At 35.3% G+C, this 17,647-nt stretch overlaps 1 protein-coding gene across 1 annotated transcript in view; it reads left to right on the forward strand.

Moving 5' to 3' along the window:
- LOC128241158 (mucin-2-like) overlaps nucleotides 1-17,647 on the forward strand; it is a 63,990-nt gene that overhangs the window by 27,476 nt on the left and 18,867 nt on the right. Inside the window, exon 9 of the mRNA XM_052958126.1 lies at nucleotides 14,642-16,498. Within this exon, the coding sequence (XP_052814086.1) occupies nucleotides 14,642-16,498 (1,857 nt within the window). The remainder of the gene's footprint in view (nucleotides 1-14,641; nucleotides 16,499-17,647) is intronic.

Here is a 17,647-nt window from a genome sequence, read left to right on the forward strand (position 1 = left end):
CATTTTAACATTTATGACAATAAGAATCACATTTAAAGGCGTCTATATAAGGTATAAATGATCCCAATCGAGGCTTATTGTTGCATGCTTTTCCCACTTATATCTTTCAAATATATTGTATGAATAGTTTTGCATGGGCAGGACTTTTCAATGAAAAGTCTCAAGTAGTTGCAATCGAGACCTTAACCAATATATATGCAAAAAGCTACAGAAACATGCTCAGTAGCAAAAAGTTTAAACATAATCCCGGTTTAGTGGCAATGGGCAACGCCAAAGACATAGAACACAAATTCACAAACAAGAAACATAGAACAGCACACAACTCTACAAACAGAACAGTGCATAAATACTATATATATATATACATATATATATATATATATATATATATATATATATATATAATTGGTATGTTTATCAAGAATTGTTAGGTACCACCTTGGAACGGTCAGTAAAAAGTAAATTTACTGGGGGTTTAAACCAGTTTATGTGAACAAACCTCACTCTTATCCCAACAATTCTTAATAAAGATAAAACGCAAAAGATAAATCTTAGATAAAAGTATGCATTAACTTGAGGAAACTTATCAATAAAACAAATAATAATAAAAAACGAAAAGGTAAACCCCAAGTACTTCAATGATTAGAGATCCCAACTCTATCTGCAGACGGAGGGAAACAATTCAGAGCACCTAATGCAAATACTTTTCAAAGATACGATGCAGTCATTGTTAGAAACCAAAAGCTTCATCCACAGTCTGCCTTAAAAGGTTTAAAACTGTGTGATCATAGAGTTTTATAATAAAAAGCATCATTGTACTAAAACTGGGAACAAATAAAGAAAAACATTATTAAAAATGAAAGCGACTAGTATATGCTAAAACAAATCTTGAAAAAAAATCAAGAAAAGAAAAACAATCAAGCATATAAAAAATATTTTCATTTGTTGTATTTTTTACATTTGAAAATACCTGTCATTATTTGTGTAATATTAAGGCGGTTAAAAGCCTCTTGAAACAAAATTCGTTTTTGGATGACGTCACTTGATGTTTTTGGGCAACGTTAGATTAATTGAAGACAATGAATTATAATAATTGTCACCTGCATAAGGCCCGCCCTTGGGTTGTATCATTCGTCTATTTTTACATGCACATTTTTTGAGGACTAATATCTGTTCTATTTTGTTTTCAGTTCGAAATTCAACGACCCAACATTCGTCAAAACAACTTCAAAATTTAAACGCGGTGTATTGTTAGACTGAAATTGTAACATTAACCATAATTATTTTTATATTGACATTTACCTGATTTCATAGACAATGGTTAATCATCAGGTACATCTTTGCTTTACACTTTCGAAATGATGTTGTATCGTTATGCAAAAAATGTATGTTATTTATTTATTAAATGAATATGGGTGTGTGCGTGCGTGTGAGTGCGTGCGTGCGTGCGTGCGTGCGTGTGTGTGTGTGACTTGCAATTAAACACATAAATGAAATAAAACTTACGCAATATACATGTACTCTTACAGCTGTGTTAACATTCTGAAAGTTTGAATGTTCACAGTAACAAAATCTTACTACAATAATTTATCTATATTTCTTATAAAGAAAGTTTGCCTTCATAAACCATTTCTAGACCTCTTTTCTGACGTCCGAGGCAACCTATGCACAAGCATCCTTAATATTTCACACGCTTTCAATACCATTCACAAGCTACGTTTTGTGTCACCTTAACAGCTTTCATATATACCTGCATATGATTATAGAATACTCAATAAAATACAAACCACTTTTTACATGTAAACAATGTTTGTTGCTTAAATGTACCAATTCCCCATATAAATACAATGTTCTAGCCAAACAAGTTTAAGAATCTTAGAACAACAACCGAAAGTGCGCTTGTTCTTGATATTTCAGTATAAACTATGTAAATTGATAAGATTCCAACATCATCGAGAGCCAAGGTTTTTGAACTTGAACGACATAAAGCCGAACATAACCGATATTAACAGCATCAATGTAAGAAAGAAACAGCTGACGTGCTATGACACTTAATTCTTAAATGATTTGTTAGCTATTGCAAAGTATATATCTTCTATCATGGACTAATTATTTCTACTTTTAATTAAGCATCGCTTAAATGAACAGAATGAACGTCCTCAATCATATTTCCAGGCTTGACACAATAGCATGCCTTTGTTGGCGAGTGCAGAACTAGTAACTGCACTAAGGCGTTGATGAGTGTGCCATCAGTAGAACACAAGTAGTCTTCAACTATGTCGTTTTACCACCCTCCATCTACCAGTCGAATGCACCAGTCTCTTGTCTAATCACAAATGCAGAACCTCATACTACGGTGGCAAACAGGGATAAGCTGATACAAATCGATCAAAACCTTTAAATGTATCGTTTGTACACATCGCCTTTATAAGTACATGTATTGCCATTGCGACAGAGGAGAGGGTCAGTTGCAACATTTTCAAAGTGGTGTTCACACAGTTTACAATAAATGTCAGAAAGGGACTCAAAATGTGGTGGGAAAGGGTCTACAGTCTAGCATACATATACATACCGGTAATGTTAGTATTTCTATCGTTTAAAAAAGCTCCAGCACGTCATTATTTAAGCAATTCAACAGGGATATGCTAGTATTAAAACACCTTATCACTTTGTAGTGTATGAGTGCAATGTCACTATGTTAAGCATAAAACAACACTAATAAAAAACCTGAAAGTATACCCGGCTAGATACAAAATCATACCTGAGAAGAACATAACACACAGGGGAGATAAATCGGTTTGTCAGTACCAAAATATCTTCCACATAGTGGATCATAAAAGTAGAATACATTCTGAGACATGAAAAGGATGACCACAGCAGTCTCAAACTTTTATTGATAACAATGATGGGTGTCTATAATGATGCCTAACCCATCAAGGGGTCATTAGCATTGTTTTGATAATCTGAAGATTATGGACGTAGATCTGACACAAGAATGTTCTCGTTATAACGTTCTTTGCTCATGGATAATATGTGTGGCTACTTAAAGCGAACGTGTTCGACATAATTAGTATACACATTAGATTTTTTCTTTGGGATGAAAACACCTTAGCTTTGTCCACATTTTAGTTATTTGGTGAAGAAAAACCATACGTGTATTGTATTCAAATTAATGGCATGATATTTCAACTTACAACATATATCATTCATATTCATGCAGATATTCGTCCAACTACAGCATAATGTAGGAGCACTAACAACTATAAGTTTTTAAATAAATTGCTTTGTTTTCGACTGAAATAGTGTGAAAAGTTTGTGTTACTTTTAACATTGTATGAATCTTATTTAGTGTTAGTGTTATTTAGTAATGAAAAAATCTCAATTTTGTTCACAGAGTAGTTATTTGGTGAAGAAAAAACTTACATTGTTTATATTCAAATGTATGACAAGATAAATAAACTTACAACGCATATCATTCAAATTCATAGCGATATGCGTCCAACTAAAGCAGAGTATTGGATCACTAACAAGTATTAGCTTTCATACTAATCGTGAACTTTTTGGACTGAAAAAGTGTGAAATGTGTGTGTAACTTATTACATAAGTTTTATGTAGTGTATTGAACATGTGCCTTTAAATCAGATATTGGTTACATTTAAGCCCAAAGTGCTAAACCCTGTAGTTTCCGTTACAACATAATCATCATAAAAATAACAAATTCATGGGAAAGTAACTCAACCTATAACAGGAATTTTGGTCACTATGCATACGCTATTTTTGGGCATCAAGAAGTGGTTCAAGCTAACTCAATCCCATGGTTTTTTAAGCTCCAAATAATCTCCCAGTCGCAACATTATATATATTATTGGCAATGGTACCCGATATGTCACCTTCGTCGTGGCTTCGCATTGCCAAATAACCCCTAGGATAAGTTTCATGAAAGATCTGAGACGGAAAATTAATGTCCTGCCTGAAATCATATTATCCGGTAGATTGTCCAATCAGAGAACAGAAACATATCTTCCTTGTTTACTCTACGATTTAAATAAGTTCATTCGTAAAACCGAGTTCAACACTTGTTGAAGTAGACGAATTCAAGAACTATTTGAAAGACAATATAAGACAGAACATATCATTAACCTGCAAAGGAGTTACTGTTCACAAATAAAATTGATTAGTGATGATACAACTATAAAATATATGATTGGTCATGGATAAACCTTGTTTATGTAATAGTTAAATGACATGAAGTAGCATTTAAATTATTAAGAACGGGCGGAGTGAGCAAAGTAGCGGTTCCATGTCTTTGAATACTACCTCATTGGCCGACACTTTGTCAACGCAAACTCTGACGCAGGGAGTGTGTAGCGGATGAGCGGCAGTAGACGGACCTTTAAATACCCACGAAAGTTGAATTTCTAAATGATTAAGGCTAGTACTTTATGATTGCCTTTTTGCAATTTCATTAGTTGAGAATGTAGGTTGTATTTTAGATATATTCTGAACGGAAAACAGTTGTACAAAATATTAAGCATGATCGGTTTATTGAGATTATCCTTTAACAGTAATGGTATTTGAAACAATATCGAAGACTCCTAGTGCCGGCTAAAATGATTTACTATCTCAAAACTCACTGTTAAAGTTACATACAATACGTAATCCTGAGGTAACAGAAAATTGATATTTACACATGGGATTTCATAGGGGCACCAGTTAACAGCCGCAATACTGAAATACACCAGTTGTAGTTGAAGGTAAATATAGAAATTGAGATCTTTCGGAAACGCAAAACCTCCAAGGTTTAAACAAACAGTCAAACTGTCGATTGCGAGTAGTAATAAGTGAAAAAGTACTTCTAATCGTCATACTTGAAATGGAAAACTAGTGTATATTTAGTTATAACTAAGTGCAACCAAATGTGCAATAATGCCTGATAAATCGTTGATTAAGCATTGTTAATAAATTCACACCGAACTGTTCGAGCACTGAATAAATATTTTGTTTAAATTGTTGTCTAAATAGATTCTTAAATCAGGATACAAGTTTATTTATTACATGTGACGTGCGAATTGTTTGAAAGATAACAGCGAAGGATAGTTTGTTTAATTTACTGCAGGTGTTCACACACAAAACAGTTAATCATTTTAGTATGTCATTGGTCGTAATGTTTGTATTAATACCCGGTGACTCTCTTCAATTTCGGTCTCGTTTTTAACAGTGCTTGCTGACAGCTTCTACGTAAAGCCACACCGAATTAATGTTTTGTTTCTCGGATTTTTGCCAAAAGAAATTGGAGCGAGCGAGCGAAAAACAATGTAAATTTGTCAGTTTTCATGAAACTCAAAGCGTGCGAAGAGCAAACTTCTCTTTTCTCAAAATCACTATAAACAAGAAAGATTGTTCGATATATTTGCTCTTAAAGCCATTTTAATGCAATCTTGAACTGAAACTTCACTGGATAATGAAATAATGTACTAATACGAACTATTTATTTATCCGTTTTAGTAAATATATTATATGGATAAACCCATTTTCTAACATTACTTTAACATATTTTAAATATGACGATCATTCAAAATAAAAACAATCCCTGCTTTAGGAAACAAGTTTTAAACGACTTACATAAATCTACCTGAATTATTTGCAACTGTATTTAAACATTCATTAGGATTGATTTTGTTTAAAAAATGATGTTTTACACAGGCATCGTCAAACATCAAACTCCATATACATTTAACTTTTTTTTTACTTAATTTCGTTTTGTTTATCACAGTTAATGCAATGGTAAGTGCTTATCGAAATATATGTAAACAAGGGTATATTCAGAGTACTTATATGGTCAGAGAGTAGGGTTATTTTAATCACCGAGTATGCTGTAAAAGAAAACAGAAATTAATGTAATAAACTAAGGTTAGGCTTACGTTTTTTTGCTTCTATCTATACTATTTGCATTATATTCATAATATAGTTGTCTAACTTAAGTATTTAAGTAGGTTGAGTGGTTTAATACCGATGTATGAATACAGTACGATACATCGAGTAACATAAGGGTGCTTACATGTAAATCCTTAACCAGAATTTCGAATAATTAAGGTCCATCATTTGTATTTTCTTTCAAAAAATGTTATCTAACTTTATAAAGTAGATTGGACAGTTGGAAACTCATATCTAAGGATAATGCAATACATGCTGTATTTGCTGAGATACTGACTTAAATGTGCTTTAATGCAAAACCTTAACCAATACGTAACGCCGACGTTAACACTAGGGTGAATAGTGCAGTTCCCATATTATTCGAATGGTCGAGCTAACGAGCCCCAAGATTGCAACATACTCACCGCCTTTGAAATGGGTAAGGCAAAGGTAATAATAATAATGCATGTCCCTCGGGACGTAAGATGAACACGCAACATAAGCCCACAATATATTTGATAGTGACACAGATGACATGACTGATGTGGGTTTGTAGTTCCTTGCGTGTCCTTGTTGATTCAAAATTGAGTATGATGAAATTAATTAAAGCTACCATTGACAATGAACCACAAAGATGGATAAACACAACAGTTAAAGTCCTTCTTCGGCTCAACATATTTTTTAAATATATGAAAATTGTCATAAACGAAAGACCTTAAGCGAAACGAAAACCATCGGACTCCCGTGAAATTAGTTCATTGTAGTGGCATTGGCCTAAATTGAAATGCGTGTATGTATACAATTATCAGCAGCAACGACTATTAAAGTAATACATTTTGAAAATCATTCATTTAACAGTTTTAATTATTGTAAAAAAAATAATTAACTTTAAACGATAATGAAACAGGGGTTTACGATACCCTGAACAACTAGAATTTTCGTAATCCTTACTAAGCACAATTTGATCAGTCTTAAAAATGCTTGAATACAAGTGTAGTTTGTCACTCCAGCAAATTCATCCTGATTTTATGACACAGACGTGCCGAAACCGTCATTTTAAGTAATTTGTTATTGCAAATAGTAGCTGCAATCTTGTAATAAATCGCCATCATCGCTCAAAATTAATAGCGAGTCACACTTCGGATAGTATTTTTATTGATAAGACATCTTCAAAGATATTGGGGGACGCCCAAGCAGATCCAGAGTTGATGATTTTGTAGTGTTAATTGAGGAAAAAATATTGTTTTAGAAGGTTAGTATAAATAAGTGTATTTCAGTATACTATTATAGCATTATATATGTTAACGTTCGTAGACACTTGGCAAACATATAGGATATAGTGCCGATTGTTCAGAGATTTGTAAAAAATATAATAAACTTTGTTAACGTTGTCATTGTTAACTTTTTTTACTGTTTTGGAAGTTTGATTGATATAATTGATACTGCAGTTTTTCTAAGATTGTGGACTGTTTCAGCTGTAACATTTGAGCACATCATAACATTTTCCACCCTTTAACGTTAACAACGATGCCGTTAACAACGCTGTTAACTTAAACAAAATTATAAACAATCGGACAGTTGGAATCTTGTAAATGCCATGTTACTGCTGTGTCTTTACAAAATTTGCCGCATGCTTTCTGATGCAATATTGGTTCGATTATTACATAACTGAACGTAAGCTTCTTTTTCCTAAAACGCATTTCGCGAAACCTGTTTAATAAAAAATAAAAGTTTAATTCTAAAATTCACTCAATGCAAACAACAGTCTAAATTATTGCTAAATTAATAATGATCAATTTAATGCCCATCTGTATATCCATGATACATTCTACTGGTGAACCTTTCTCAAGCTCGATATCAAACTCAATGTATTACCAGTATATTATGGTGTCCATTTCTATCAATTTTGTATAAATATTCATAATGTAAACTGAGTAATTCCTTTATCAGTGGCAGTTGTCAAATATGTTGTAAACCTTGACCTTTTACATTTACTGGAGTACTGAGGTAAATAACTATTATAGTCTCAGTACTGGTAACTGCTAGACGATTTCTTGAAATGCGCATTAACACAAACTTAAACAAAATACTGTCTCTTATTAGTATGGAATTGATAGTACGTACAACGGTTGTTCAAAAAGTTCTCGATTAAGTACTCCTTTTTTAATATACAAAATGCAAACAAACCTTTCCAATTTAAAGATTGGTATCAATTTCAATTAATTTTACAAAATCTATTACCGAACATGTATTCAGAAGGAAAAAGCACTCTCTATGCCAACGTCATTCGACGTAAACCGCCGGATTTAATAAGAATTATGTGCAATTTCGTTTGATAACCGACGTCCTATTCCGCTGTTTGATTAGCTACCCGTGAACAAACTTTGCCACATTGTGAGCTCATAACCTTACGTGTTCTATGACGTCATGTGAAATTCTGACATTATTTCACTATATGGCGCCATAATTATTGTTTTGAGAGGTGCTTGGAATTGAGCGTTAAAAATGGCCGCCAATTGAAATTTGTGTGCTAATTGAAAATCCAAAAATAAATCATGGAAATGTTACTTTTACGTATTTATTTTACGACGATTGCGAAACAAGCTATAACAACATTCTATTTACCATTCTCGTTAGCACGATGTTACGCGAGTGTGTGGTCTTGAGTTGTCGGGGAAAACTGAGTACCCGAAGAAAACCCACCTTTCCTATTTGGTGACCACAAACCAAACTCACATGGATATGTTGATTTAGGCTTGTGGAAAAACGCTATGAAGCAAAATGCAATGTTTAAGAGGTGCGCTTTTGTTAGAATATACAATACACACATTCACAGATGCTTAATCGGGATTGCATATGGGCGATGTGAAAGAAGTGAGCTGCGGAACTTTCGACTATGCTTTTGCATCACGACAATGCAACCGCCAATCGTGCAATTGCAACTGAGGCCGTAACTGTTGATGGCAAACTTTGCACTGATAAATTCGCATTGTTGAATGTTTCATCATGCAATATTTACAGTAACACTTCATTCCTTAACGATGGTTGTTGTTTATCAATTTCACATTATTTCTGTATAAGGTGCAATGGCATTCCCATCGAAATCGCGTGCGTTTGTTCGATACTTCTGTCCTGTCATTGGGCGCAATAATAGTAATGGGCGGGGCATATTTACTACGAAACTATTTTGTTCAATGAAATCGTAGTAAAATTATTGGCAATATGCAAAACTGTAATCTGCAGTAAAGCAGTTAAAACAAAACAAGCAACGATAATTTGATTGATTTTAATGTAGATGATTTCATGATGGATGGAACAGAAGAAATATTATATTACAATGATGACGACTTTGGAATTGACGTTTGGTAAAAATAAAGCATCTGACAAAACATGAAATCGAGGAAATGAAACAATAACATATTGTAGTGTACCCAGCAACGTCCAGAAGAAAGAGCTCAGTTCAACACTAAGTCTTTTCGCGTCCTCTGGCTTTCCTTCCGAGAAAGTTCACGGTACCCCACCCACCGCCAAATGCCTTGCCTTCGGACTCCACCCATTTTGAACAGCCCCATTGCATACCATACCCCAATAAAATGCAACATGTCGAATTTTGATCCTTAAATAAAGCATTATAAAATCTGTTGCAACTCAGAAAATGTTCGCCACACTTTTGCACAACCCTGATTTAGCACCATGCGATTTGCCGACGTTAAAGAGATATCTGAGAGGACTTTGATGATATATTTCCATCGCGTCTAATCTGTAATATTTTCTATTTTCTATTTACTTATTTAATGATTGTAAAGTACTACTACAACGGCATCTTTTGCAATAAGTTTTCTGTAGCATTTTTATTTTTATTTTATAGAAAACAAAATGTGCCTTGCAATATTTTGATGTATTTTTTTTAATTTTAATTAAGCGTACCATTGAATTGAACTTCAAGTTGAAGTGACATATGTGTTAGGTAAGATATTTTATCATAGACGTTTACGTAAACTTCACATCAATGAATGGCTTTGCCATATGTCTTTTGTCTTACATCAATAAAAAAATAATATCATCTATTTTTGTCTCATCATATCGCATCGCATATAATCATAATATTTTAGACTTCATGTCCTCGCTCTCGTCTCCCGGACAGATATTTCATCTGGGGAAGCCGTGAAGGTGCTTTCTTCCTCCGAGTTATCAGTACTCATAATATTTTCATCGCGTCTTATCAGTGAAATCTGTGTCATCAAATTTGCGATTGCCCTTAAATGCCTTAACTAAACAAATAAAAGACACATGAAATTTGTGGTCTTTGCATCTTTATTTAATTTATGATTCAGTGATACGGTTAGTACAAGTTGTAATTCAGTATTGTTAAGTGTTTATTTTGCAAATGGTATTTCATGCTTTGTAAATGTTATATCATATGTTGTTGATCACTTGATCCAGCATTCAAACATTACTGTATTTGTGGTTCAATCCATTGCAAGTGTTATTTTTCATATTTGTTTTGAACATGTATGTGTGTGTTAAGAAATTGGTTTGATTAAGAAGGAACATTCTTTAGAATTGTATTGTACAAGTCATTCCAAAAGTGCCAATAGGCCATTTTTTGGCATGCCTTCATCAAATCATTGTGAATCATAGTACAAGTTCCGAGTGTTTCTCTCCTCTAAGGTTTTATTGTTTGCATCAAAAGCTAGTATTAAACTTACCATTTGAAATCGAGGTGAATAATACCCGCTTTAAGTGTAATAATTAACGTTCGTAAGTATATTTAGATATGTGAATAGCACACAATAGACAAGTGTGTGAAATCCGAAATTATTTTTTCAGGATTAAAAAAAACTGGTACCATAGCAACCTTACACATAGCTATTACATAGCATATAATAATTATGGAAATAATGAAGCAATATTTTTCCATATATTAATTTTCAAAATGTAGTGAAATTTAGAAACAAAATTGTGAAGGTAAAGTATTTATTCAAATTTTCCGTTTTGAACATTTGCTGACAGCAAACAAAACCTACTACATATATGAAAACTCTCCATTATAGCATGGTCAAGAATTGATTTTGGGTAAAAGTAAAAACAGAAGAGTATTATTTATTTCTTTATATATACTGAAATTAACTCACTTTTGTGTTTATCCTTACATCGAAGTTCCAACACTTCTCCATCGACTCAATCTCTCTTCTACTGTTACAATATACGTTTTGTGGTGCTTTATTTTGGTTATATTTTTTTAATTGATGGGCCCTGCGTAAACTCTTTCTGGGGTTGACTTACACTTTTGCAATAACAATACATTTCTGAATGTAAGGATGTACAGATTGAAAAGTACCAGTGTGATCATCGTAATTAAAAACATAACTTTTAGTTATGGAGTTGTTGGATTTCATTATCTGTTAATATTTAATAAAAATCCCATTTATACAAGCATTGTTTTTAGAGGTTTTCTAAAGGATTAAATCAGAACCCGCCCATGCCTTCCTATATAGACTAAAATAGGTATTAAGTCATTAAATTAACTTAAGGCATGCGTGCTGTTTACGCATTACTTATATTTACTTATACTTATATATCATATATAGGTAAATTGTGGAGACAGATATGAATCACTCTTGATTCCCTTCCTGGGTAGAAACCAGAACTGTTGTCACTTGAAAGGCAATGAGAAACTACCCCTGGTGGAGATAGAATCCACAAACTCTCGGGTGGGAGGTGGACACCTATTGCATTAGACCATTCTAAACCTCTTTGAAGCATTGTCTGTCAGATTAGACATGTATTAAATAGATGCTGACTAGAGATGAGTATCAACTATTTTCCGGTACTGTACTTGTCGTGTTTTATATTTTCAGGCGATGAAACCTAAATCACTTTCGCCGATGATGGGTAAGTTTTAGCATACTTGTACTGTAAAAGAAAAACAATACTGAAGAAAACAAAACATAACACAACATAATCTTATTTCAACATAAGTATTATCTTATAACTCAGTATTCTAGCAAATAAATAAGTCATGAATTACACAGTAATCAAGTTTCTCGGAGCAAATGCTTTGTATACGAAAAAATAAGTATTCTTTAACATAACAATATTTGCTGTATTTAGCAATTGTGGTAATTATTATGTGCTTATATATGTTCTTGATAGGGATCATTTTTCGCCATAAAACTTAGTTTTTATTGAAAATCTCGGGAAATACTGAATATTTTCGAAATAATTTTCAAAGGAAAACGTTAAGCTCCTGCACTGACAACCAGTATGATTAGATTAATTGTTAATGTTTTGTTTTGAAAAAATAATTCACGTGCCAGATAGATGCATTCACTGAAACAACAGCGTACTGTGCCAATAATTCGCCGACTTCATGAAATAGTCTTTATTGAAAAGATATAAACATGCTCCCGAATAACAGCACTATATTTTCTTTCTTTCTATTGACCATCATTCTGAACCTGTTGCTTTGTTTAACGAGACGTTTGGAGTGAGATATACTCTATTTTGTTCAGCGGTAACAAATCGATAGTCCCAGGAAGACATATAGCACAACGCGGTACACGTTTAATATTGATGATAATTTTTTTTTTTTTTTTTCAGAGAAGACTATTAGTTTCCTATTTTGAATCATATGTTTGAAAAACAATCAAACTGAATGACTTAACAATGGATTTACAAGTTTGACGAATAATTTGTACGAGCAAAATTTTGGTCCCTAACCAGTTAATAGGTTGCATTCAAAACAAACATGGAATTTGTCCTGTAATATTTTACGTTGTGTGAAAATTCCATGTTTAAAACCTTTATTGCTCTAGCTACCAACTTGTTTATTTAGCTTATGTGATAATATTCTCATTTTATATAAATCAATTCTTAATTGTTGATAAACACACTACAGGAAATGTTTACATTCAAAATTCAGTCTATTTGCATTATGATAACGCTCTTGTTGAGTCCGATAATCTACTCTATTTGCTTCATAAGTGACATTAACATTGCATATACACCAACTTCTCATTCGATCCTCACATGGTCAACCCAAACATTACTTAAAAGTTTTAACATGTACAGCCCAGATTGTTTTGTTTGAAAATATCACAACATCATCGGTCTTTTCTGATAAAATCACATGCAAACACCAACGCTTAATATATGGTTATGCTTATACTCGCCTCAAGGTTAGTATCATGTCCAAAACGTTAGCCTTGGCTGCACGCATGTTTATTTCTTTCGTGGGTGTCAAGGTCTCATTTCCGTTAAAATTCGAATATGACTCAGTTATTTTTTCAGTTTATATACTTGGTCACTTGTCGACACACGTCGTAGTTGTCAGTGTGTGTTAAGAAGTACTGCAGGACACTTTAAAGACGAAATGCAATTTTACCAGTTATTTCTTTAACATAAAGATAATTTTCTTTCAGATATTTGAAGAGGTTGCTCTTTGTAAGGAATGGTTCACTTTCATGCTTGTTGCATTTTATGAAAGTCTAAAATGCATTAAAATAAATAAATTACGTCTTATTTTCATCATCGACAATGGAAAGATCTTTTAAAATAGGGATGTTGAATGTCATCTTGACTTGCTGTTTTTGGATCTGAAAGAACAATAAACATATCATAAATAGACCCCACTATTTGATGGATGATGATCACCATCTAATTCCTTTAATTACATTCTATAAGCGCACACATTGAATTTTATTTAAAGGCCTAATATGTTCTTTAAAGTACTAGATAATATTAAATGTATTGTAACATTGTGTCTTAACATATTTGCAATCTATCGGAATAATATTGGTTGTGATCAGCGGCGTACCTAAAACGTTTTGAATTGTACGATTAATTTAAGCAATAAAAATAGGTATGGGATATTTATCCTAAGAAAATAAACATTAAAGTTAGGCAGCGCCAATTTTCCATGTTGCTTCAGGCCGGATGTTTATAAAGTTCCAGTTTAGCAGAAAATATTTAATCCCTGAGATGTTCATGATTTCTTTCTCTCTGATTGTAGGTATTGGACAGACTTTAAAGATAACAGGTAAAACTATTTTCATAACTCAGACTTCAACAAAATATCAATCCAATCTGAAGAAGCATGCTTAATCCTACGTAGCAAAAGGGCATCATGGACCATATCATGGTTCATTGCATTTATTTTTTACGTATCTTTGTGTAGTGGGAGTGAGACTGGTTTCAACTCCAGCAGGATTTTTTCCCTATCGGGGTAGGCCTAGGTGCTGTTGTTAACAGCATTGGATAATAACTATAAAAAAACTTGTTTTTCCCACCTTTACATAGTATTATGTTATTGTGTCACTGCTATTTCTTGTCAATTTAGCTTTGAATAACCTGTAAACAGATGAAGTTAAGAAACTGCTGTTTTATGTGTGCTGATATTAGCTCTTGTGAACTTGGTTCCAAGTGAAGGTTACAAAATCTGTTCACTTCTCGGGAGTTCATGATTTTAATATTAACTTTTGCAGAATGAAGAATGTATAAATCAATTATTTTCTTTTCATGAGAACAACATATTTCAGAACATACTCGATTTTGACCAATTTAACTAAAGTTGCATTGTATCTTATAAAAAAGAATCCCGACTTTGCATCAATTTTAAATATGACTTTTAATCTCGCTGAAGAAAAAATAAATGAAAAGCGATCCATCCCTCATTGGCATTACTCATACTTTGTTGTGGTTAATTTGTTTATTTACCTAATTTCAGTGCTTTTATTTATGATGTCGTCATTGCCAGCACCAACATTGACTGCAAACACCACGACAACACCCACATTGACAGCAAACACTAAGACAACACCTAAACTGACAACAAACACCACGACAGCACCCACACAGACAGCAAACACCACGACAACACCCAAACCGACAGCAAACACCACGACAACACCCAAACCGACAGCAAACACCACGACAACACCCAATCCGACAGCAAACACCACGACAACACCCAAACCGACAGCAAACACCACGACAACACCCAAACCGACAGCAAACACCACGACAACACCCAAACCGACAGCAAACACCACGACAACACCCAAACCGACAGCAAACACCACGACAACACCCAAACCGACAGCAAACACCACGACAACACCCAAACCGACAGCAAACACCACGACAACACCCAAACCGACAGCAAACACCACGACAACACCCAAACCGACAGCAAACACCACGACAACACCAAATCTGACAGCAAACACCACGACAACACCCAAACCGACAGCAAACACCACGACAACACCCAAACCGACAGCAAACACCACGACAACACCCAAACCGACAGCAAACACCACGACAACACCCAAACCGACAGCAAACACCACGACAACACCCAAACCGACAGCAAACACCACGACAACACCCAAACCGACAGCAAACACCACGACAACACCCAAACCGACAGCAAACACCACGACAACACCAAATCTGACAGCAAACACCACGACAACACCCAAACCGACAGCAAACACCACGACAACACCCAAACCGACAGCAAACACCACGACAACACCAAATCTGACAGCAAACACCACGACAACACCCAAACCGACAGCAAACACCACGACAACACCAAATCTGACAGCAAACACCACGACAACACCCAAACCGACAGCAAACACCACGACAACACCCACACAGACAGCAAACACCACGACAACACCCAAACCGACAGCAAACACCACGACAACACCCAAACCGACAGCAAACACCACGACAACACCCAAACCGACAGCAAACACCACGACAACACCCAAACCGACAGCAAACACCACGACAACACCCAAACCGACAGCAAACACCACGACAACACCCAAACCGACAGCAAACACCACGACAACACCCAAACCGACAGCAAACACCACGACAACACCCAAACCGACAGCAAACACCACGACAACACCCAAACCGACAGCAAACACCACGACAACACCCAAACCGACAGCAAACACCACGACAACACCCAAACCGACAGCAAACACCACGACAACACCCAAACCGACAGCAAACACCACGACAACACCCAAACCGACAGAAAACACCACGACAACACCCAAACCGACAGCAAACACCACGACAACACCCAAACCGACAGCAAACACCACGACAACACCCAAACCGACAGCAAACACCACGACAACACCCAAACCGACAGCAAACACCACGACAACACCCAAACCGACAGCAAACACCACGACAACACCCAAACCGACAGCAAACACCACGACAACACCCAAACCGACAGCAAACACCACGACAACACCCAATCCGACAGCAAACACCACGACAACACCCAAACCGACAGCAAACACCACGACAACACCCAAACCGACAGCAATCACCACGACAACACCAAATCTGACAGCAAACACCACGACAACACCCAAACCGACAGCAAACACCACGACAACACCCAAACTGACAGCAAACACCACGACAACACCCAAACTGACAGCAAACACCACGACAACACCCAAACCGACAGCAAACACCACGACAACAGTGTCGTCTTCTATTAATGCACCGGGAATCAACAGTGATATTGTGTATTCAGCCAGTAAGTTCTTTCAAATAGTACACCTAAATATGTTATAAGTATTTACGGTAATACGGTAAAATAGCATGTATACGCCAACCGATTTGGTGATGTCATGTGCAGTCTGCAATTTATTTGAGTTAAAGTTTTTCGATCCAAAGTGGTTTTAATAATAATGTAAAACGCCTATCATAAGTATTCAATGCTAGTCAATAACGTGTACAGTGGGGTTTATGCAGTCAATTCCCGTCTCATTAACCTAGCAAAACGTAACATAGCAAATAAAAGGAACATGAAGAAGAAAGGGAACGGGACAAAGGATTTTATAAATTGTACATAAACTGTGAATACAACTACGTCTGAACACTTCTATTACAAATAACAAACACCTTTGCCGAGGAAGGACATGCGATATATGAGCGCACATGCCCACTTCTGGAAGCATACCTCTGAGACTCAACCGGTCTCGCGCTTTCTGAGCGCACCTGCTCACTTCCGGGGGCTATTTTCGAATAAACTAAGCAAGTATTCTGAAAATACCTCTTTTCCGAGCGCAAACCATCGCAAACGCAGTCTGTGCGTGAGCTGCAGTCTGTTTCGTCATTTGATGACGTCACTTCCATATCATCTAGTAAACCTGAGGTACAATTACCATCATGATAGAAATCTACACGTGATCCCTTACCAAAAACTACTTCACTAATCACAAATCCGCCGTAGCCGAAACTGCTTGCGTCTGACCAAAGACTAAACTCAGTGGTTTTGTCATATACCAAAGACTTGCCTTCTGTGGTCAATCGTCTTACATTTTCCCGCCAAAACGTCAATTAATATATCTGGTTTTCGTTTACCTTGACTGGAACATTCCAACTAGCTCTTCTATCAATACAACGATGCACATATCTGGTCATTCTACAAACGATCTTACCGAGCACGCTTTGCAATAAAACAATTTGGCCAACGATCCCTGCTTAAAATGCACTCTGACCAGAGCCAGCTTATCGATTGCGAGCTGAAACTTTATAGAGTTAATCGCTATTTCTAGCCTATCTATACGTTCACAAGAAATGAAAATTCTATTTGATTCATAGTCTAGCGTGTGACCAGTTACCGATGCGTTTCGGATACCAACTGCATTTGTCTTCTACCAACAAAAACTTAAATTCTCTT

This window comes from Mya arenaria, chromosome 7 (assembly GCF_026914265.1).
Source record: "Mya arenaria isolate MELC-2E11 chromosome 7, ASM2691426v1".
NCBI lineage: Eukaryota > Metazoa > Mollusca > Bivalvia > Myida > Myidae > Mya > Mya arenaria.